General features: G+C 41.2%; 1 protein-coding gene across 1 annotated transcript in view; it reads left to right on the top strand.

Annotated features, from left to right (window-relative positions):
• mbo (Nuclear pore complex protein Nup88) overlaps nucleotides 1-23,201 on the top strand; it is a 533,759-nt gene that overhangs the window by 288,482 nt on the left and 222,076 nt on the right. The window contains exon 2 of the mRNA XM_067159234.2: nucleotides 15,968-16,137. Within this exon, the coding sequence (XP_067015335.2) occupies nucleotides 15,968-16,137 (170 nt within the window). The remainder of the gene's footprint in view (nucleotides 1-15,967; nucleotides 16,138-23,201) is intronic.

Below are 23,201 nucleotides of genomic sequence, written 5' to 3'. Positions count from 1 at the left end.
TAACTACCTCTGTCAGCAGAATATAGTCGTACTGTACAGTTGGTGCAGTGGGTAGAGTTTTTGGTTGGCATGCAGGAGGTCGAGTGGTCGATCCTGGGTTGAGGCGCATTTTTTATTTGCTAATTTCCATCTGACATTACCTACAGTAAGACACCGTTTCTAAGGTCACATGTATCCTACATTTACAACATTTTGTAACGCTGAAACAACGTAACGTAACGTAACGTAAGGCCCTAACGAAATGTAATTGACCTGAACGAGGCAAGAATAATAGTTGGTACTAATCTATGGGACCATTGGAGGAGGGTACAAAGAAAACAGGTTTCACATCTAGTAGCTGAAGTGGTGCGAATAAATTCACGCCCACGACATGGAAAGGGCACCTTTTAAAGCTGACCAATGAAAACGATTGTTCGTCCATTTCTAGGATCGTAGTATGTAAGGGCAAATGGTTTCTAGAGGACCCACTGCAATCGCTGTTGACGATTAAGATGCCAGATTCCATACCACCTGGACTACATTTACGAAATAAAAAACATACGCCTCAACCCAGGAACGACCACTCGACCTCCTGCATGCCAACCAAAAACTCTACCCACTGGACCAACTGTACAGAACGACTACCTGCCGCTGACAGAGGTAGTTACCCTACATGTGGTTACAGTGTTGCCAGATTGCTACTCTTCAACGTCGTTTTTCTGCCGGATATACTCGCAAGACGAAATTTTGTAAGAGACATTTTTTTATTGCTGGCATGTGAGGAGTCGCGCTGCGACGCCCGAGTGCGCGAATTACGCTTCATCCTGTATATATATTTAGTCCTCAACATGTGAGGAAGATGTTCTGAAAGTTTGTCTGTACCTTATCATTACACACTGTATATGACGAGAAAAGAAACCGTACAGGTTGAGTGTCCATAATGTATGAATTGAGAAAGTAGAAGGAGCAATGCGGTAATTTTTTTATTTTCCAGAGTTGGCAAGCCTGTAAATAATTATTTTGCTATCAAGAGGAGGCTCACAACCAGACCATGTGTGTTTCTGGAGTAATGCGGCGGCCTTTCTTGCCGGTTTCTTGTACATAATAATGACGTCGACGTAACAAGCCCCAATAATTGGTCGGGTTCTTCCCATATTAGCGATTGTGTGGCCCCGGGCTCTTTTCATTCGATGTTTCGTGTAATGAGCAGACCACGTCTTGAGAGTAATGAGGAGTATGTATACGTGTGCTTGGAGCTGGGGATTTGTGCCGGTTCTGATGATCTGCAGAACGAATAAACTTAATGACATTTTTCTTCTTCATTTAATAAATTTACTGATAAGCAGGAAACAGATTTCTGTGTGAATACATACGGGCTATGTTTTGAAAATTAGTAGTTCAACATTATGTTTCATGTAGGCCTACTTTTTTCAGCTTCATTAAAGTTAAATATTGAGCGCAGATGATTGATTCTAAAAAATTAAGTCCACATATATAATTCCATATTTTAAAAAACTAAATATACGAGGGAAAATCAATAAGTATCTGCAATTTTGCTCTAATTGTCTTTACGTTGGCTCTGTGGCGTTGTGTGCTCACCAGCCACTAGATAGCACCGTTGTCTACATTTGTGGTAGGTTTCAGGGTAATCAGATCAGTACAGCTTGTGCTGTTACGACATAAAGATGGCCGCGCTACTCACTGTTTGTACCAAAGAAGGACAGCGTTCCGTAATCCGTTTTTTTTTTGTCATCTGAGGGTGTACCAGGAGCGGAAATTAATAGAACAGTCCTCATCTGTTACTCAGGATTTTATCACGCACTTGTTCATTATTGGCAACAGTTACGGCTGCAGATGGATGCCCGGATCCTTCTTCGTCCTTCACGCTCGTGCGACCCCTTTTTACTGTTCAGTCCATTGGTAATCAGTCAATAACTACTGATCTGCATTTAGGGCAGTCGCTCAGGTGGCAGATTCCCAATCTGTTGTTTTCCTAGCCTTTTCTTAAATGATTGCAAAGAAATTGGAAATTTATTGAACATCTCCCTTGGTAAGTTATTCCTATATCTAACTCACCTTCCTATAAACGAATATTTGTTCCAATTTGTCCTCTTGAATTCCAACTTTATCTTCTTATTGTGATCTTTCCTATTTTTAAAAACACCACTCAAACTTATTCATCTACCGATGTCATTCCACGCCATCTCTCCACTAACAGTTCGGAACATACCACTTAGTCGAGCAACTCGTCTCCTTTCTCCCAAGTCTTCCCACGCCAAGCTTTTCAGCATTTTTGTAACGCTACTCTTTTGTCGTATATCACCCAGAACAAATCGAGCTGCTTTTCTTTGGATTTTCCAGTTCTTGAATCAAGTAATCCTGGTGAGTGGCCCGTACACTGGAACAATACTCTAATTGGGGTCTTACCAGAGACTTATATGCCCTCTCCTTTACAACCTTACTACAACCCCGAAACACCCTCATAATCATGCGCAGAGATCTGTACCCTTTATTTACAATCATATTTATGTGATCACCCCAATGAAGATCTTTCCTTATATTAAGACCTAGGTACTTACAGTGATCCCTAAGAGAAACTTTCACCTCAGTAATTAAAACTGAGAGGACTTTTCCTATGAAACTCACAACCTGACTTTTAACCCCGTTTATCATCATACCATTGCCTCCTGTCCATGTCACAACCTTATCGAGGTCATTTTGCAGTTGCTCACAATCTTGTAATTTATTTATTACTCTGTACAGAATAACATCGTCTGCAAAAAGCCTTATCTTTGATTCCTCTTCTTTACTCATATCATTGATATATATAAGAAAACGTAAAGGTCCAATATACTGCCTTGGGGAATTCCCCTCTTAATTATTACAGGGTCAGATAAAGCTTCGCCTACTCTAATTCTCTTCGGTGTGGCAAAACATTGTCTCCGTATTGTGCTGAAAATCTTCTATGAATTATGGTTTATAATTTCACTCAAAAGCCTCCGTAGCTCAGACGACAGCGCGTCGGCCTCTCACCGCTGGATACCGTGGTTCAAATCCCGGTCACTCCATGTGAGACTTGTGCTGGAAAAAGCGGAGGCGGGACAGGATTTTCTCCGAATACTCTGGTTGTCCCTGTCATCTTTCATTTCAGCAACACTCTCCATTCTCATTTCATAGCTTTTATCAGTCATTAATAAATCACTTTGCGAGTGGCGACCCCATCGTGGTAAAAGCCTATATATGATTCATTCATTACATCCGTCACCCGGTCAATGAGTGGAAAACAGGTTGTGGGTTTTCAGTTTCACTCAAAAGGAAGAAATGACTGATTTTCACAGTTCTTTATAATCTAGATTCGGTGACCGCCGATTTCGAATATTGCATAAACACATGCTAATGGGGCCCGGATGTTTAGGTAGTAATAGGTTAGAATGGAACCTAATTTGGCTGGTAGGAACTGTCGTCTAACGCACGTTTCCGTATTGCAGCACGAGCAGCATAACTTGTAGGGGTTCTAGTAGGCCGAGCTCCTACTCTTCATGGAAATCTCAAAACTGAACTCTTGTCCGGCCTAGAGTATACTTGCTGTTCGCTTTAGTAAATTTGCACTAGGAAAATCCTACACATATTGTGTACCAACTTATCGTGTACTAGCTTTAATATACTGATGCCGAGCTGAGTGGCTCAGGCGGTTGAGGCGCTGGCCTTCTGACTCCAACTTGTCAGTTTCGGTCCTAGCTCATTTTGTTGGTATTTGAAGGTGCTAAAATATGTCAGCTTCGTGTCGGTAGATTTACTGGCACGTAAAAGAACTCCTGTGTGACTAAATTTCGGCATCTCGGCGTCTCCAAAAAAGTACGCGTACTTTAGTTAGTGGGACCAGTGAGTCATGATGTACGTGTCGCATTTCATTCCGATGGATCCCTCGGTGTGAAATTGTGTGAGTAGATTTTATGTCCGTATATAGTCGATGTAGTTGCCAGTGGGACAGTATTCACGTCTGTGAGATCATTTTGGATATCTGCTAGGCAGTGTACTTCGGTTTCTGCGCATCCAGATACCATATTTACCGAGCTCGATAGCTGCAGTCGCTTAAGTGCGGCCGGTATCCAGTATTCGGGAGATAGTAGGTTTGAACCCCACTGTCGGCAGCGCTGAAGATGGTTTTCCGTGGTTTCCCATTTTCACACCAGGCAAATGCTGGGGCTGTACCTTAATTAAGGCCACGGCCGCTTCCTTCCCACTCCCAGCCCTTCCCTGTACCATCGTCGCCATAAGACCTATCTGTGTCGGTGCGACGTAAAGCAACTAGCAAAAAAAAAAAAAAAAAAATTTTATCTTGAATCCGAATATTTTCCTCAGTATCTGCCCTTCCATTTTCTCAATGTCTTTGATGGTTAACGATGTTGTCGCACTCGCGCAGAGTCCTTCTGAGAGAACGACTGTGTGGTAGTGACGGAGCTCGGCTTTGGTAGAAAGTGATTTCTTTTTGTCGGTATTCCAGATTATTATTATTATTATTATTATTATTATTATTATTATTATTATTATTATTATTATTATTATTATTATTATTATTATTATTATTATTATTATAGAGCCTTCGTGGCTCAGACGGCAGCGCGTCGGCCTCTCACCGCTGGATACCGTGGTTCAAATCCCGGTCATTCTATGTGAGATTTGTGCTGGACAAGGCGGAGGCGGGACAGCTTTTTCTCCGGGTACTCCGGTTTTCCCTGTCATCTTTCATTCAAGCAACACTCTCCATTCTCATTTCGTAACATCTATCATTCATTAATATATCACTTTGGGAGTGGCGACCCCATCGTAATAATAGCCTATATGTGATTCATTCATTAGATTCACAGACTGGAAAACAGGTTGTAGGTTTTCATTTTCATATTATTATTATTATTATTATTATTATTATTATTATTATTATTATTATTATTATTGCACGCGCGCTGCTCCGCAGCATTCGTTATAAATAGGTGAGATAACTCGTCTTGATATGTCTGTCGTAGTTATATTGTTTTGTCTGCCCCTTGCAATAGTTTTACGAACATTTAATACGGGTACATAATAACTGGTTCATTCGTAATGTACTTATTTCCATACAATATTCATTGTGCTTCGACCATTCGGGGGTATCTGGTTCTTAACATTTTCAAACGATCTTGTCTGAGATTGTGCAACATACATTTGGCCGTGATGGAATACTGGTTCTGGTAAGTAGATACGCACATTTTCAGGAGGTTGTCCTTGCGCTTTGTTACTGGTAATGGTCATACAGAAGGCTAGTCGACTTGATACCTTCCCGTCTGTGCGTACGTCGATCTTTTCTATTAGCAGCGTGTAAGTTATTAGGAACGTTCTGCCATCTGTTGAGTATATTTAGAAGGTCAGAGAATCGAAAGAATATGTAGCACAGAATAATATTCTTCCATAATCACAGGTAATAATCAAACATGGCTGCATGCAATGACATTACTAAGGATAAAAATCACATACATCAAATTATGAAAGAGTTAGTTGCTTAGCAACCTGCCAAGTACGAGATGTATTGCGGGTTACGGTAAGCCTTCGCCTGTAAATATTGGAGTGGTCATTTAATGTCTTGATTTTACGATTATTCAAAGAGGTGGTGGTGGTGATTATTGTTTTAAGAGGAAGTACAACTAGGCATCCATCCTCTATATAACACTAATCAGAGAGAAAAATGGAAGGGATCCAACACTTCGAAAAATGAAGTTATCGGCCAAAGGAAGACAAGGGCCACGAAGGGCGTGAAAATGAAAGACTCGCTAGCCCTCGCAAACCTAATAGCGTCGGGGTCGGAAAAGAACAAGAGTTGACCAAGGGAGGTGGGAGAGGATAGATGAAAGTGAGGAGCCTGGCACAAGTAAGTGGAAGCAATGCCAGGACTCAGCTAAGGGCCCCGTGCTCACCAACCCACGCTCCAAAGTTCAGAGCCCCTGGGGCCCCTTTTAGTCGCCTCTTACGACAGGCAGGGGATACCGTGGGTGTTATTCTACCGCCCCCACCCACAGGGGGGTTATTCAGAGAGACCTATCAGTGTCTCATGATTTACCGGCAGGTCATTCCGGAGAGTATAAAACAAAAATGAAGCCAATAGGTCCAGTAGAACGGACGGACGAATAAGCCAAACCTTTTTTAATAAACTCTTTTAATATATAGAATATTATTATTATTATTATTATTATTATTATTATTATTATTATTATTGTACCGGGCGGTACACCTCTACTCTGTTTATTTAAAAGTTGCGCCAGTTGAAACTCCTCTTCTGGAGGAAGTCTGAACTTTATCTACACTATTAATCTACTAATTTCTCAGAAGATGTCACTACCTGGAAAATTTTGAGTTTGTGAACTGTGTCATTTTCGACGTACTTTTGTTTTGCTTGTATTAAGAAGTGTGAACTTTCTCTTCTAGAGGACACTACTGTAGATCAACAATAGTGCAACCTAGTGCGGAGTCAAAGAACTATTTTGTTGGAGAAAATTTAATTTCAGGAGTTTGTTCTTTGTTAAATTTCTTTCTGTCATTGTTTAAGTTGGCAATATTTACCCCTTTCTTCCCCTTGCTTTGAATGTATCCAATCACGAATTTCTTCAATGAATTTCTGACCAATCAGGGGTATCTTCCCCCATCTTGTATCTGTTGCGGGGTCCTACCCAATAAAATCTTTGTGGGAGGGTGTTTTCTTTCCCCTAACGCCTAGAATTTTCTGCGAGAGTATTTAAACTGCTGATTTTAGGGTCTCCGGGCCACTTCTGTTCCATCTTTCAGTGTATTAAGTACATAGCAGGAGGCGGGAAGCGCCTCTTTCCTCGGCAGCGATCTACTACCAGGTAATGGCCTATTAATATCTTCTTTTCTTGCTAGGTCGGCAGTTTAACTCTCGCGGCGGGTTCGAAGCGTTTTCCATCATGTAACCTTTTCCTAAAATGTAACTACTCTTTTCTTCTATTCTCTTGTAAAGCTACATTATGGGATAGAGAGTGCTAACCCTCTCGAGTTCCCACTCACATCGTCTTGAGGTGAACTTATTTTTCTCAACCAATTCTCCCGTAATGTAATGTAAATTGCCTTTAAGTCACCTCTGTAGTATGGGATTAGCCCTTGTATTAACGGCCTAGTGCCAAGTAGGTCTTAAGCAAAGTGTATTAGGAGTGCAAGTTCGCCTCCTCTCAAGTTGTATTTTAGAGGTCATGTATTAATCTTTTCTCACCTAATAGACCTCAGTAGGTTGGGTATTTTACCCCTGTGTATATGTCCTTTGAGGACAACTTGAAAGTTGAGTTTGGTGTGGCCTGGGAGAGGCTTAACTTTAAGAGCGAGTGGCTCTTTTCTAAAACTGAGAGTTGTATGCCTCGAGGAGGCTTTGCTGTGTAATTTGGAGCAAGGGCTCCAGGGTTTGAGTGGGGTCTTCTGCCCCTTTTGTTGAAATTGGTATATCGTAAAGTTGAGCTAGTTGCTCAAGAATTGTGTTTTCAGGGCTCGAAGCCCAAATTCTTTAATCCCTGTAATTGTACATTTCAAGTTGTATTTCGGCTACTAAGTACCTGTTCTATTTGTTGTTACCTAATTTTGAAAAGAAAATATAACCTTGTTAAATTTTAAAATTTAATTTCTCTTTAGTAGCTTGAGACCTATTCACCACCCAGCACCTTCTTTCATGCTTAACTACCACAAAAACTCGGTAACAAGTGGTAGCAGAGCGTGGTTGAATGGGTCTCAATTTTGCCCCTCTTGACGGTCAAACATTGCTTTAATTCAAACTCTAACCATTTTCTCAGTTGCTGGCATTTGTGAGTTTTTCAAATTCGTTCTGTCATCATGCCCGGCCCTCGCGATGTTCTCCTTCTTAACTATTTGCGCAAGGAGGAGTTGATATATGAATTGACTATTAGAAATGTGCAATCTGGAGGCACGGTTGCAATAGACACTAACAAGCTTAGAGAGTCCCTTGATTTACCCATTTCCATCCCCAATTTGGGAGAGAAAGAAATTGATGATTCTCTTTCCACGATCGTCGAAAATATTACTGGGCTAGCATCTGTAGTTAGTTTTTTTGATGAAAACGATCCGTCTCCTAATCAAATTAAGCGTGTGCAAGGCAGGCTGTATCACTTTGCAAATAGAGTTAATGATCTGTTGTCTCTAAAGGTGAATGACGTTCAGAGGAAGGACGCTAATACACTCCTTGAAACTATTTCTGAATTGTCTAATAAGGTCACTCAATTGCTAACCGGCGAAGTTCCTCCCAAAACTGATCAACCCGCCACAGTGAATGTAGGTAGTGATGAAGTGCCTCCTCAGGGAGAAGTCAATAGGATAACCGTGGCTGCTCAAACTATCTCTGCCCCATCGAACAACGAATCTGAACACCGTGAATCGTTGAGTAACATCCGTTCGGAGTTGACTTCCTTACCCTTGAAACCTTTGCCTACTATGTCGCCCGGGTTCAGCAGCTTGCCTCATCCGTTGGCAATGTTGCTCAGAGGTATATCCAAGTTTTCCGTTAATACCACCAGTGATGTAATTTCATTTTTAAGATTTCTAGTGGAATTTCAGGATCATGCTCTGGTTTTTTCTCTTTCGCCATGTCAAATTTTGCAAATTATCTATCCGTATGCTATTGGTATTCTTTCTGATAAAATCGTAAGAGCCATTGCCGAGCAATCATCTATTGAGGATTTCCATGCCCATTTGCTAGCTAACTTCATCCCGGCTAGGGCCAGGTCCTCCCTGATTCAGAAGTACTATTACCGTGTACAGCGCTTGGATGAAAACTTGGCTGATTTCATACAAGATATCAAATTCTACACTAGGGTGTTTGCTCTGCACTTTCCTGAAGATCAGATTGTGCAGGCTATTGTAGAGGGAATTTCACCTCCCTATAGGTCATATTTGTGTTTCGCGGCGTGCCCGCAAACTTTCTCGGAACTTGAAGCATTGGCCGTTTCAGCGGAAGGAGTTAGATACGCCGATTCTTTGCGTGTCGCGAAAGAACCCCCGCCTTCCCTTAGTAACACTCGGCCTCCACCTCGCCGACCAGTCAATCCTCGTAAATGTTATGCTTGCGGGTCGCCTGACCATCTACGCGACAAATGTCCACTGATCAAGTCAAGTGGGACTAGGAATGGAGCTGGTTCATCACAAGGCTGCTTTAAATGTGGGGCTTTCTCACATATCGCCAAGAATTGCCCAAACTCAAATAGCACCCCCTCCTGCTCAACTTCTGGTGCAAATTCCACCTATGCCAATAATAAAAAGTGACTAGCGGCTTCGGCTGAGTCGACTAATTCTGCTTTCCAAGGCTCAGCCCCGGGCAAAAAGGTCGAGAATTCAGGGAATGAGCAATCTTCAAATTCTTTTTTTGAATGCCCCAGAGAGTGTCTTAGGATTGCGGCGGATACCCCCGCACCTGTTCCTTTTCTTAAGATTGAGTTAAATAACGAGCCTATAACAGCTCTATTAGATTCAGGCAGTGTTTGTTCCATTATTTCGGCTGTATGGTACTCGAAATTGAAATCTGTTTGTAAACTACCTGTCTATGACTCTTCTCGTATTCAATATGTTTCGGCTAATTCATCTCCATTAGAAATTCTTGGTTCCGTACTGGTCAAAATTCGTATTTTTAAATTTACATGGAAAGTTAAATTGTTTGTGGCCAAGCAATTGTCTTGCCCCATTATATTGAGAGCTGACTTTATTTCTCACACTGGTCTTGTGCTCGATCTCCGGTCTAGGTCGTGCACATTCAAATTTGCTTCTAGTTATAAAATCCCACTATTAAAGTGTAATTCTGTATCATGTTCATCTATTTCGCCTACCCAGGATGAGATGTTGTTAGACCTTAGACATCTACCTGAGGAGCAGGCTGATAGTATTCGCAAACTGTGTCAGTCGTTTCCCGAGGTGTTCTCTGATTCTCTTGGTGTTACTGACCTTATTGAATACAAAATTGAGGTCACGGATTCAATTCCTGTTCGCTTTCCACCTTATAGGCTGTCTCCTCCTAAAATGAAGGCTCTGAAGGAAATCATCGATCAGATGTTGAAGGATGGTATTATTAGGCCCTCTAAATCGGCGTATTCATCGCCTATTTTTCTAGTCCCGAAACCCCAAGGAGGCTTCAGGCCTGTCATTGATTACAGGGCTCTCAATCGGAAGGTGGTGTTGCAATCTGTGCCCCTTCCCGACCTTCATTCTTGCTTTTCATGGTTTCGTAAGGCCAAGTTCTTCACTATCTTGGACTTGAATCAGGCCTATAATCAAATTCCCCTTGCCGAAGAGTCTAAACACCTTACAGCGTTTGCCACGGACTGGAATTTATATGAATACAACCGCGTGCCTTTCGGGCTCCCCACGGGAGCAGCTGTACTCACTAGGCTACTAGATAGGGTCTTCTCCGACATCAAATTTGAGTACTTATATCACTACTTGGATGATGTCGTCGTATTTTCAGAGACTTTTGAAGAGCATCTAGATCATCTGCGAGAAGTTCTCGATCGCCTTCGTAAGGCGGGGTTAACTGTTAAGTTGTCCAAGGTTGCCTTCGCTAAGCCCTCTATGTCTTTCCTTGGGCATATTGTGTCACCTGATGGTGTAGCTGTCGATCATTCTAGAACACAGGCCATCCGTGATTTTAAACCTCCCAAGGACATTAAAGGTATCGCCAGATTCATTGGTATGGTGAATTTCTTCAGAAAGTTCATTCCTAACTTTGCTAATAGAGCGGCGCCCTTAAACCTTCTTCGTAGGAAAGGCATCAAATTCGAGTGGGGACCTTCTCAACAAGCCGCTTTTGAAGACCTTAAATTAGCTCTTTGTAATGCCCCTGTTCTTGCTATGCCTGATTTCTCGAAGAAATTCATCGTCCAAACCGACGCGTCGTCGTCAGCGGTAGCTGCAGTCCTTCTTCAAGAGACTGAACTAGGGAGGCGCCCCATCGCCTATGCATCTAGGACTTTGTCGGCTCAAGAAGCCAAGTATTCCATCTATGAGCTCGAAGGTTTGGCAGTTTTATTTGCCTTAGAAAAGTTCCGTCTCTATCTGGAACATGTCAAATTCGACCTGGAGACAGATAACCAAGCCTTAAGCTGGGTCTTAGGTAGGCCGCGTCGTACTGGTCGTATAGCCCGTTGGGCTATCCGTATTTCTGCCTTCCAATTCGATGTCAGGCATATCAGAGGTACTGAAAATGTGGTTGCTGATGGACTCAGCCGTATGTTTTCAAACGACGTTGAGAACCATGAACCGGTCGACCGTTCATCACCTCCCGAGTCCACACTATTTGATGTTAATGCCATTTTAACTGATACCCCCATGCTCTTTAGGGATATCGAGAAATACCAACGTGAAGATCCGACGCTGGCTCCGATAATGGAAACCCTTTCTTCTGGGGAGCATGTCGTCCCTTATGTTCTGAGGAATGGTGTTTTATGTTGCCCTTCGAGGCATGACAAGATGATGAAAGTTGTCGTTCCAGCTGTTCTCGTGCCTATGATCTTCAAATACTATCATGAGACCCCATTGGGGGGGCATCTTGGAATCTTTAAAACCCGTGAAAAGATTCGTGAAAGGTTCATCTGGAAAGGTATGGACGGTGAAATTCGTGAACTTGTAAAAGCCTGTAAATCTTGTTTGCTTAGTAAACCAACCATGTCCACTAAGGTGGGCCTTTTGTCTTCTCATCAAGCATCGCGCCCCATGGAACGCCTGTATATTGATTATGTAGGACCCTTCCCCCAGTCGAAGGGAAATGCCAACAAATTTATCCTTGTATGTGTAGATGGTTTTACTAGATTTTCCTGGTTATTTCCGACTAAGCTGGCTACCGCTCAGTCCACCATTACCTGCTTAAATTCTATTTTTGCTTCTTTTGGTCCGTGTCAATATATTGTATCTGATAATGCTAAGGCTTTTACATCTAATTTATTTCGTAAATTCTGTTTTGACTTATCAATATCTCATGTAACTACTTCTGCTTATTACCCGCAACCATCTCTGGCTGAACGAGTTAACCGTAATCTCAGGTCCGCTCTCATTGCTTATCATCATGAAGATCCTTCCAGGTGGGACACGTCCCTGCATTGGTTAGCTTTTGCTTTGAATTCGGCGGTTCATGAATCTCACAAGTTTACTCCAGCTTCTTTGATGTTCAAGTTTGTTCCCAACTCGCCGCTCTCTAACCTCTGGTCTCTGAGTGACATTCTGCCCGAGACAATAGATCCGGACAACATCAAAGATCTTTGGAAGAAGGCTAAAGCCAATCTTAAAGTGTCTCATGAAAAGGTTAGGGAAAGGTATGATCGTGGACGGAGACCCACCCCTTTGAAGGTAGGTGACCAGGTTATGGTCAAAAATTTTGTTCCCGCGGGCAAGCTTGCCCCCAGATTTCATGGGCCTTGTATCATTCTCGATTTTCTTACGCCGGTTACTTTATTGTTAAGTAATCCAGCCACCGAGAGGATATTTAGAGTTCACCTGTCCCAGGTGAAACCGGTGTAATTTCTGTGTTAACTTGCTTCATATTATTTTGAAAGGATATGAAGGTTATATTTTTTTTTTTTGAGTTTTACTTTTAAGGCATTCTGCACTACCTATAATATTTTGTTTCAGATGTAAGCTTTTTGTAAAACCTGTCCCGACCCGTTAAACTGCCATTCTGTCCTTGCCACGGCCATTACCACGCTCCCGTCTCCTGCTCCACCTTACACTGTGGCTTCATAATGTTTAATGCAATGGGTATCTACACGCCGCTGGCCCCTCAACCTCTCCATAATGCCTGTACCCTCAATGAAGACGATGGTCCAACACAATTCTGCCGCCTAGCTTTAATGTTTCAGTGCCCCCGCAGCCGCGCAGCGCCGTGCAACAACTGGGGAGGGGGATGGGCCCCCTCCTCTCCAGCGAGGCCGACATGTGCACGGCAAGCCGGAGCTCTCCTCCCGGCCAAGGCGGATGTGCGGCGCACGACCTGCTACATGCCCGCAGCCTGTATCTGTTCACCGCGGGCGCGGCGTACTTCAACACCTCTGCTCCCCTCATAGTGCGGGCGAGCGGTATCTCAGGGTACTTGAGGGGTCCGAGCGGCCTCCGTTGGACGCAAGCTGCAACGGCCGGTCCGGCCATTCGACTCAATCTACATCAACTATATGGACAGTCACCATAAGCAATAACTACACTTGGGCATTCAACTACAATATTTGGTGGACATTGCAAAATTTTTCTTCACCTTTAAGTATTAAAAGTTTATCTTCAGAAATTCAAATTCTACAAACATAAAGACTTTCACCTGCAACAACAACATTTTGAAACTGAATTAAGAAATCTTGTAAATGCTTCTGCTATCTATCTTCGTATCAACATCATTACTTGGACTTTGTTTCAAACTGATTTCATGTGTCACCCCTGGAGGAACTTTTGGGGGGGGAGGTCTGTACCGGGCGGTACACCTCTACTCTGTTTATTTAAAAGTTGCGCCAGTTGAAACTCCTCTTCTGGAGGAAGTCTGAACTTTATCTACACTATTAATCTACTAATTTCTCAGAAGATGTCACTACCTGGAAAATTTTGAGTTTGTGAACTGTGTCATTTTCGACGTACTTTTGTTTTGCTTGTATTAAGAAGTGTGAACTTTCTCTTCTAGAGGACACTACTGTAGATCAACAATAGTGCAACCTAGTGCGGAGTCAAAGAACTATTTTGTTGGAGAAAATTTAATTTCAGGAGTTTGTTCTTTGTTAAATTTCTTTCTGTCATTGTTTAAGTTGGCAATATTTACCCCTTTCTTCCCCTTGCTTTGAATGTATCCAATCACGAATTTCTTCAATGAATTTCTGACCAATCAGGGGTATCTTCCCCCATCTTGTATCTGTTGCGGGGTCCTACCCAATAAAATCTTTGTGGGAGGGTGTTTTCTTTCCCCTAACGCCTAGAATTTTCTGCGAGAGTATTTAAACTGCTGATTTTAGGGTCTCCGGGCCACTTCTGTTCCATCTTTCAGTGTATTAAGTACATAGCAGGAGGCGGGAAGCGCCTCTTTCCTCGGCAGCGATCTACTACCAGGTAATGGCCTATTAATATCTTCTTTTCTTGCTAGGTCGGCAGTTTAACTCTCGCGGCGGGTTCGAAGCGTTTTCCATCATGTAACCTTTTCCTAAAATGTAACTACTCTTTTCTTCTATTCTCTTGTAAAGCTACATTATGGGATAGAGAGTGCTAACCCTCTCGAGTTCCCACTCACATCGTCTTGAGGTGAACTTATTTTTCTCAACCAATTCTCCCGTAATGTAATGTAAATTGCCTTTAAGTCACCTCTGTAGTATGGGATTAGCCCTTGTATTAACGGCCTAGTGCCAAGTAGGTCTTAAGCAAAGTGTATTAGGAGTGCAAGTTCGCCTCCTCTCAAGTTGTATTTTAGAGGTCATGTATTAATCTTTTCTCACCTAATAGACCTCAGTAGGTTGGGTATTTTACCCCTGTGTATATGTCCTTTGAGGACAACTTGAAAGTTGAGTTTGGTGTGGCCTGGGAGAGGCTTAACTTTAAGAGCGAGTGGCTCTTTTCTAAAACTGAGAGTTGTATGCCTCGAGGAGGCTTTGCTGTGTAATTTGGAGCAAGGGCTCCAGGGTTTGAGTGGGGTCTTCTGCCCCTTTTGTTGAAATTGGTATATCGTAAAGTTGAGCTAGTTGCTCAAGAATTGTGTTTTCAGGGCTCGAAGCCCAAATTCTTTAATCCCTGTAATTGTACATTTCAAGTTGTATTTCGGCTACTAAGTACCTGTTCTATTTGTTGTTACCTAATTTTGAAAAGAAAATATAACCTTGTTAAATTTTAAAATTTAATTTCTCTTTAGTAGCTTGAGACCTATTCACCACCCAGCACCTTCTTTCATGCTTAACTACCACAAAAACTCGGTAACAATTATTATTATTATTATTATTATTATTATAGAATTTGTCTAATTACAGAGCGCTTAGAACCTAAGGCTATGGTACAGTATTTTTATTTTCTTCCGAGAACTAGTTCATGCGTCGGTTGATCGCCTGTCTCCGTTCCTCCCATAACACTCTCCGAGGTTGACGTTGAATTTGCAAAAACGAAAAATGCACAGACGTGATCTGTCGCCGGAAGGCCACCCTGTTAGTTATGTCATCTGTCACCTTCAATCTTTGTAGACCCCTTCGTATCTCTTCCAGCCAACCGGTGGTGTGTTTTAATTTAGAGATGTGATTGAAAATCTTCACAGTTAGCCTGCCGTTGTGAAGGTGACCACAAAGTTGTATTTTTCGTCTTTTATTTGTGTCTGTAATTTTTTCAGTGTTTCGGCAGATGTCTTCAGTTTTTTTCTTTTTTTTCTTTTCATCCAACTATCTTTATTCTTTTGGCGTTCCAAAAGTTCCCTAGTTATTTTCCTTTCCTTCTTTTCCAGTTCCTCTTATTCACCTCTTTTGTTGAGCATTAAACATTCTGATCCATTATTATTATTATTATTATTATTATTATTATTATTATTATTATTATTATTATTATTATTATTATTATTATTAGCGAATTCTCCCAATATTGTAAAACGTTAAGCAAATAACTCAGTCAATTCTTCTGTGGGTTCTTCTTGTTGTTTTAATAGGTTTTCATTCTTTCCGAGAAGGCTTGTTTACATTCTGCCGACCACTTTGGTTTTTATAGTGGTTGCTCTGATGTAGCTTCCCAATTGTTTACCTTGTGTCTAAAGATGCCTCTTTCTAGAATGTCTGTTGAACTTAATGTTCGCGTTTTTGAGGTCCTTTCGATATTCCTTAAGCCAGAGTTCTTAAGCGAGGTTACATAATCTATTACCCTTTTTGTCAATCGATATTATTATTATTATTATTATTATTATTATTATTATTATTATTATTATTATTATTATTATTATTATTATTATTATTATTATTATTATTATTTTCAGACTCTGCTGCCCACGGACCCGCCTTGCTTCTCAGTAGAGACGCTGTTAGTGAACGAGACAGCGTCGCAAGTCGCTTTGGCAGGTCCTCAGGGCGTGGCCGTCCTGAGCCTGCCCAAGAGATGGGGAAAGGCTGGAGCTTTCCACGGGGGCAAAGAAGTAATTTCCTGTCGGTAAGTACTCTGTTGTATCTCATACTTAACAGACGTTTTTGTCCAGCAGTGACACGTAATTAGGTCATATTTTAATACTAGCTGTTGTACCCGGAGGCGATAAAGGCGTGTTCGGTTCACCCGGAAGGCCATAGGTTCGATTCCCCTATCAGGAGGAGAAGCGAAATTTCCACTTGTGGAGCGGCGCGTGGTCGTGAGGTTCCCTCACCTTTCACCAAAAGTGAGTAGCAGGTTAATTCTTGGGGATAAAGGCGGCCAGGAGTAGAGCTAACCACATACCCACACTGGGTTTCGAGGTTATGTAAAGTGGAAGCCTTTACCCTCCACCCCTTCAGGGGCCATCATGGCCTGTAAGGAGATTGCTTTGCTTTGTAGTTTGTACTCGACGTCGGTGGGTTATAACTGCATCAGTAATGCCACCTAACGAAGATGTGGTGGTTGTGATTATTATTTGAAGGAAAAGTGCATGAGGACAACCATTCTTTCTTAAGGATCGTTCGAAGAAGTGTAATGGAAGACGTTCCACCCTTCGAAGAATGAAGGAACGGAAGGAGCACGATGGAAGTTAAAGTGATAGACTCGCTGAGTGTCGTAGACTTAATACCGCTGGGGTAGGAAGAGAACAACAATTGACCAAAACAGAACAGACAGGAAAGTGAGGAGTCTTAACACAAGTAGGTGGAAGCAATGCCAGACTCACTAAAGGCCTCGTGGTCACCAGTCCATGCTGTCAAGTCCCTGGAATTTGCCTCTTACGACAGGCAAGGGATGCGTCAATGCATTCTTCCGCACCCACCCACAAGAGGGAGGGGGGGGGGGGGGTAACGAAGATGAGTGACAGTAAATTGTAAATTCATTGCAAGGGTTGAAGAGGGAGACACTGGAGGCTAGGGGGAAAAAGCATGATTATGTGCCATGCACAATTCCTATACAAATAAGCTTGCGAAACGTTAAACAGTCGACTAGAAAAGCCCTGTTACGTAACTATAGAACCCGGATGTATAAGCTTGTCTATATGTATAATTTCATCGTGTAACACAAAATTGTGAGAAAATCTCAATAGTTACGCCTCTGTGTAGTACATCAAAACAAAGGTCTCCATCTCAGAATTACTAGAAAAATATTTCCTTCATTAAGTCCTTTATTTGCATAAAATCATAAATATTATTTCAGTAGTATAGATCCCTTTTGCGACGCTCACAAGTAACCGATCATGGAAAATGAGCATTCAAAAGAAAGAGAATAGATATTTCATAAATATAGATGATTTCTTTTAAAAATTAGTTTAAAAAATTGTTCGAAGTGTGTGATCTGCAAATTTTGATGTTGCCATCATTGCTGCCCACTTCACATTTTGGCCGCTAGGGCGCCTGTTTTATGTCATTATAAAATGCTGTAATTATCAGTTAAGAAAAGAATGATAATAAAACCAAAAATTACTTCCGGAATATTCGTCAGTATAATAATGCACTTGCTTTTGCTTCCGTTTAAGTGGATACCATAAATGTTAAAACACCAACGATTACACTAAGTAGTAAATAAAACTGTCTAATATTGCACTGATTTGTGTATTCCTTAGATCACCAGGAAGCTGCTCCACCACGTACTTTATGAACATGCGAGATTTTTCGCACGTGCCCCCTAGTAGTAATTTATTCGAAATATGATGCTAACGTCATTGCAGTTAACTCTATTAGCCGGTAAATGGCTCTTTGAAAGTTGTCTCCGCTGAGTTCTATGCCAGCCCGATAGAGGGCTCTGTGAAAGTTGTGTATGCAGATCTTTCTATGTGGACCTGATAGGCGGCTCTGTGAAATCAAGTTATCACCAGAATGTAAGTTTTTGCTTCTTGTTGGTTCTAGTAAACGATATGTGACAAAATTATAAGCCATTATAGGTGCTTTCAAGAATCAGGTAATTTATCTACCGAGGATTGGTTTGGTGTCTATTGAGAATAAGTAACCTGACTTTCAAATTCAAAGGAGGCAGTTCCCGTTACGTCTTGCTTTCGCAGTGGCCATTAGCAAAGCACAGGGTCAAAGTTTTGACAAGTCTGTGGGAGGTTGCAGAGTGGGCTTCGGCTGGTCCGACAGCCCTGCACTCCGACCGACCAACCGAGCAGAGACGGGTCGCCATGGCTCTACCGTGGCTCTACGCCTTTGTATTCGGGAGACGGAGAGGGGCTGGTTCTCACCGTCGACTGTCCTGAGAATGTTTTTCCATGGTTTCCCGTTCTCCTGCACTAAGGCGAATGTCGGGACAGTTCCTAGTATAGGCCACGGCCGCCAACCCTCTCACCTTCTCTACACATCTCCTTCACCGTACCGAATCTCCTGACCTGAGAGGCGGCGTCACCGTCTGTGTGGCCCGCCTCCCCCTTCAGGGAATGAATGAAAACATTTTAGTAGTAGCAGTAATGTCAGCCATGTTCAGTTATATGTGGCATTTAGTAGAGTTGAAGCTGTGAGGGATGTCAAAGTTAAAATTATAATCGAAACCGACTTTCAGAGACCTAATAGGTTGAAAGTTGTTTTCGATGACAATGCGGCCGTGAAAATCAATACTCGTTGACTTGGCCCACAACGGGCGATTTGAACGCACTCTACGGTGTGATGACAGTAATGCCAGACCTGTAGCTTAGATCCTTTCCAACAGAACAAGGATGACCTAGGCCACCATAGCTCAATTGGTAGAGCAACCGACGCTAAATCGGGAGGTTGTGTGTTTGGATCCTACTGGTGTCCGGTTGGCCATTTTTGTTCTGTACTTAACATCTCTTCTACAGTACTAAATGTACGTAATACGACCTAATCGGTTGAAAATCGGTTTCGATTACAATGCGGTCGTGAAAATTCAATATTCATTAAAATTATAGCATCATGCCAGGGTCAGTTCCCCGAAACTGAAGGGTATCTCATAAAAATACATACTGCACAGTTAAATACTAAAATCAATTATGAATAGGATAGTCAAATGCAATCATTTACAGTGAACTGTAGCCTACTTTATTAAAGCGATTCATGACTGTTGCAAGCTGATGCAAGTGTAATGGACTAGTATAACTTGGAAAAAATTCTCTAAACCATGGGTAAATAATGGAAATATCGAGCTCGAATTATTGTTATTATTTTTATTTTTATGACTTGTGAGGTCTGGCTATGAAGTTGTTTACATCTATTAGTATTATTTACGTAGTTATGTACGGACTTTATTTGGTATACATCGTGGTCGTATTATTTGTGAGGTTGTGTCATAAAACGCCTGCTGCATGCATATTAATATGAGTTTAATTAACGTAAGAACACGTAATTAATAGTATATAATTTATTTACCTGTAAATATGATGTATAAATCCAGTGCAACACACGGTAAAAGCCCAGAACAACGTATCTTTGGAAGTAGAGAGTTACAGAAATTTCCGTTCATTGTAAGTAAGTCATTGGAGACTCTCGAAATTACGAGAAAACATGTTGTGTCATATTCTTCTAGAAGCCTGGCCAGGCAGTGTATACGAAGAGGCAGGCTTGAGGGTTGAGTGGAGTTGTTAACGAGAGTTGCTTGTGAAAGTCATGAGCTCATGTTGTGATTCTGTTGACATGCCTAATGGAGCAGTAGTAGTAGTAGTAGTAGTAGTAGTAGTAGTAGTATTTTGTTCAAAATGGCAATTTTTAGTGCGTGTGTGTATAGTATGTATATATAATTTGTAAAAAAAATAGTGTACACAGTTGGCAACATTTCGTGTGTGCGTCTTGTGGTAACAACAAGGCATGCACAAGAATTCTATGACAGAGCAATTGCCAAGGTTCAGAAATTCCATAATTTTTAGTCAGAGTGGAAATGTAAGTTTTAAAAAGCAATTAAATGGTCTTCCGGAGTTCAGTAAATTATATTTTTCGTTACTTTTCTCACATTTCCTTTATCATCAGTTTCATTTTCAGTCTTTGTTCGCCACTAGTTTAGGTTGAAATGCAAACTTACTGAGCGAATAACAAGTATACTAGCCTGCCCCTGACAACAGTTCTGCTATGAGATTTGCATAAACATTAGGGGCCTGGCCTGTTAGAACCCCTAGAGTTATGTTGGTCCGCTACATTACCAAAGAGCGGGCTAACCTATTACTACCTAAACATCCGGACTTGATACATAAGCAGGTCGGAAAATTCGCTTAAAGTGAAAGGAAGAGGACAGAAAGCAAACTATAACAAATATTCGTTTGTAAACTGGGATATTGGTCATTTGAGCCTTTCCCCAAACACGTAAGATGTCTCAAGGAAATCCTGTAAATTTTTATGTACTGGGGTTGTAAATTCATTGAAAACTACTACTAAGTCTTGAAATAAACCAATATTCAGAGGATGTCATTGATTATACTATGACATCATTCTATATAGAGGTGAATATAAATGTTTGTATTAACTCTTGGCGAGAAAATAACAAGTTTCTAAATTTACTTGCCGGTTTTCTAGGTACGTATAACACAATTTGACAAAATAGGTCCATATCATCTATGGCATTATTAACAAGCTTATAGAAAAAATCATCAACTTACACTTTCCTCAGATATCTAGCCTTTCAAACCCTAATTTTTCAATCATTTTGTAATAAGATAAATATTTGGGATATTCTCCGTTTTTCTGAAATATATATGTATTTCAAGAACTTTTTTCTGCGCCCTTTAAATGAAATCTGTATGTAACCTGGTTGCAGGATTCCAAATAAAAGAGACGTATTCCAAGTATATATATTCTTCTTCTGCGCGAATGGATCACTTAGGACCACGTGGAATCATCATTGGTTGAGCTTTCCTCCTTGCCCAGTAGTTCTTCATTTTCATCTGTTGTATTTTCTGTTCCTCCGACCAAGTGCGTTTTGTTGGTTTCTTCTTGTCTTCCTTAAATCCCCTTGTGTGAACAAATTTCCTGATTACGTTTCGATCCTGCAGATTTTTGGCGTCTTTCTCTACTTGCTTATACCATTTTGATGTCGTACGATTGATTTGCAAAAATTTGTTTATTTGATAAGTAAATCTGTTGGACATTCATTCTTTCCAAATGGCTTATAAATTGAATTCGTCGAAGTCTCATTGTATCAGTAAGTTTAGGTATTTTAAAGTATATTTCTGAGTTTGGTTTGGGGTAATGTATTCTATTTTTAATTACTGGCCCTAAGACTTTTCCCATGATTTTTCCTTTCTTTAACCTTTAATTGTTCCTTAAAAATTTTATGATGTAAATTGAGGGTTTCTGAAGCATAAAGAGCTTCGTGTTCGATCACTCTTAAGTAATGACGAATTTAACTGTTCCAGGACAAGCATATTTTGTTATAAACATTGTTTTGTTTTTTTCATTGAGAGGGCGATCCCGTGGGTGTCCCAAAGTAAAAGGTGCAGTGTGACCTCCCCACTCCGCGGAAGGTGGCGCCGTACTCAAGAAGCTCTTCCCACCTCTCCGCCTCACTGCTTTGCATGAAGCACGAATACACAGCCCCGAAGAAAATCCCTCCCCAACATTAAAACATTATTATAAGTCCGATGACAACATTAAGCAAATCCTTTGCCTAGCCGCCACAACTTCCTTTTTCTCTCGGCGCAAGATCCCCAAGATTTGCTCTTTCTCTTATTGTACACCGAATATTAAAGCATATGTATTACTTTTTGGGAAAAGTATATTATACCATTGTTATTCCGAGCTTAATAAGGATGAAGGCATTACAATAATGTGTTATGGCGAAACTTGTTTCGTTCAAGATACGTGATGGGGGTAAAGAAACAGCCGTTGCTCGGGAATTAGGGGACGAACCGAACTTCGTTTTCTAGCACAACATGGTTCCGAGATCTGTTCACACCAAGTTAATTATTCTCATAGTTCAGTAATCTCCCCTGATTTTTAGCTAAAAACATGTTTTCAGAGTAATGTTCGCTGCCCTGTTCTAGTCTTAGCGTGAAGATGTGGACTTTGTCCTTGTCATTTTCTTTCTTTCTTTCTTTCTTTCTTTCCTCACTGGCCTGCCACTTTGTTCACCTCACTTTGTGTTTCGTGTTCGTGCCTCTCTTTGTATGGCTAGATTTGACACTTGTTAGTTATTTTCTAACATTTATGTTATCCCATTGGGATCTTTTTCTGTTTCTTCTATGTTCTTAGTCTTTAATGTCTCTTTTCATTTTTATTTCTTCTTTTCAATTTTGGCCATCTAAGGAGCGCGGAAAGTAACTCTGTGCATTCACTTCTATCCTTCTTTTCTTGACTTCCGATAGTTCTTCATCCTTTCACTTTCCTGTTTCCTCCCCACTTGTGTCCAAATGTTATTACCTTTCCTCTTCTCCTTCTGGAAATCCTTGAAATTTTGTATTAATCTTCTGAAAGTTCTTCTGCCTTGTCTGTTATTCCAATCTCTGTCATGGCCTTTTTACTCCTTGGATCAACTGGTTGCCATTCTTGCTGTTGTTAAACACTCGTTTTGTCAATCTGTCGTTATCCATCCTCATTATGTGACCCAAAAATGTAATTCTCCTCTTTCTGATCGTGTCTGGCATCCTCTCATTTTCTCCGTCCCTGTACAGATCGTTATTCCTCCTATATCTGAGCTCTTCTTCCTCAGTTTTCGGTGGTCTCCAGATTTGCCGCAATATTTTCCTTTCCTTTTACTCTGTCTCGTCTGTTTCTCCGGTTTTCATAGAGAACATGAATTCTGTGGCATACAGACGCTCTGGTTTGATTACTGTCTTGTAATGTTTGATTTTAGTTTTCCTTCAGAGATTTTTCTTATCGTCAGTTGGTTTCCTAGCTCCAGTTTTCTTCCTCGTGATCTATTTGCTTCCTTATTGCATTATTCCACCTACTATAGGTATTTACATTTATAAACCTTGTTCATTTTCCCCCTTTTGGCTCTGTGGGTGAATGTCTAATGTTCGTCGTGAATTGAGTCTTCTCTAAATATATCTGAAGGCCAACGTTTCCTGCTGTTTCTTTCAGAAGATTCATTTGTTCTAAGGCAGTTTCTATGCTTCCACAGATGAATGCTATGTCATCAGCGAAGGCCAAACAGGTTATTTATTTATTTATTTA

The sequence above is a fragment of the Anabrus simplex genome, chromosome X, assembly GCF_040414725.1.
Source record: "Anabrus simplex isolate iqAnaSimp1 chromosome X, ASM4041472v1, whole genome shotgun sequence".
NCBI lineage: Eukaryota > Metazoa > Arthropoda > Insecta > Orthoptera > Tettigoniidae > Anabrus > Anabrus simplex.
Note: the sequence above shows the minus strand (reverse complement) of the source record. Positions and strands in the feature narration are given on the sequence as shown.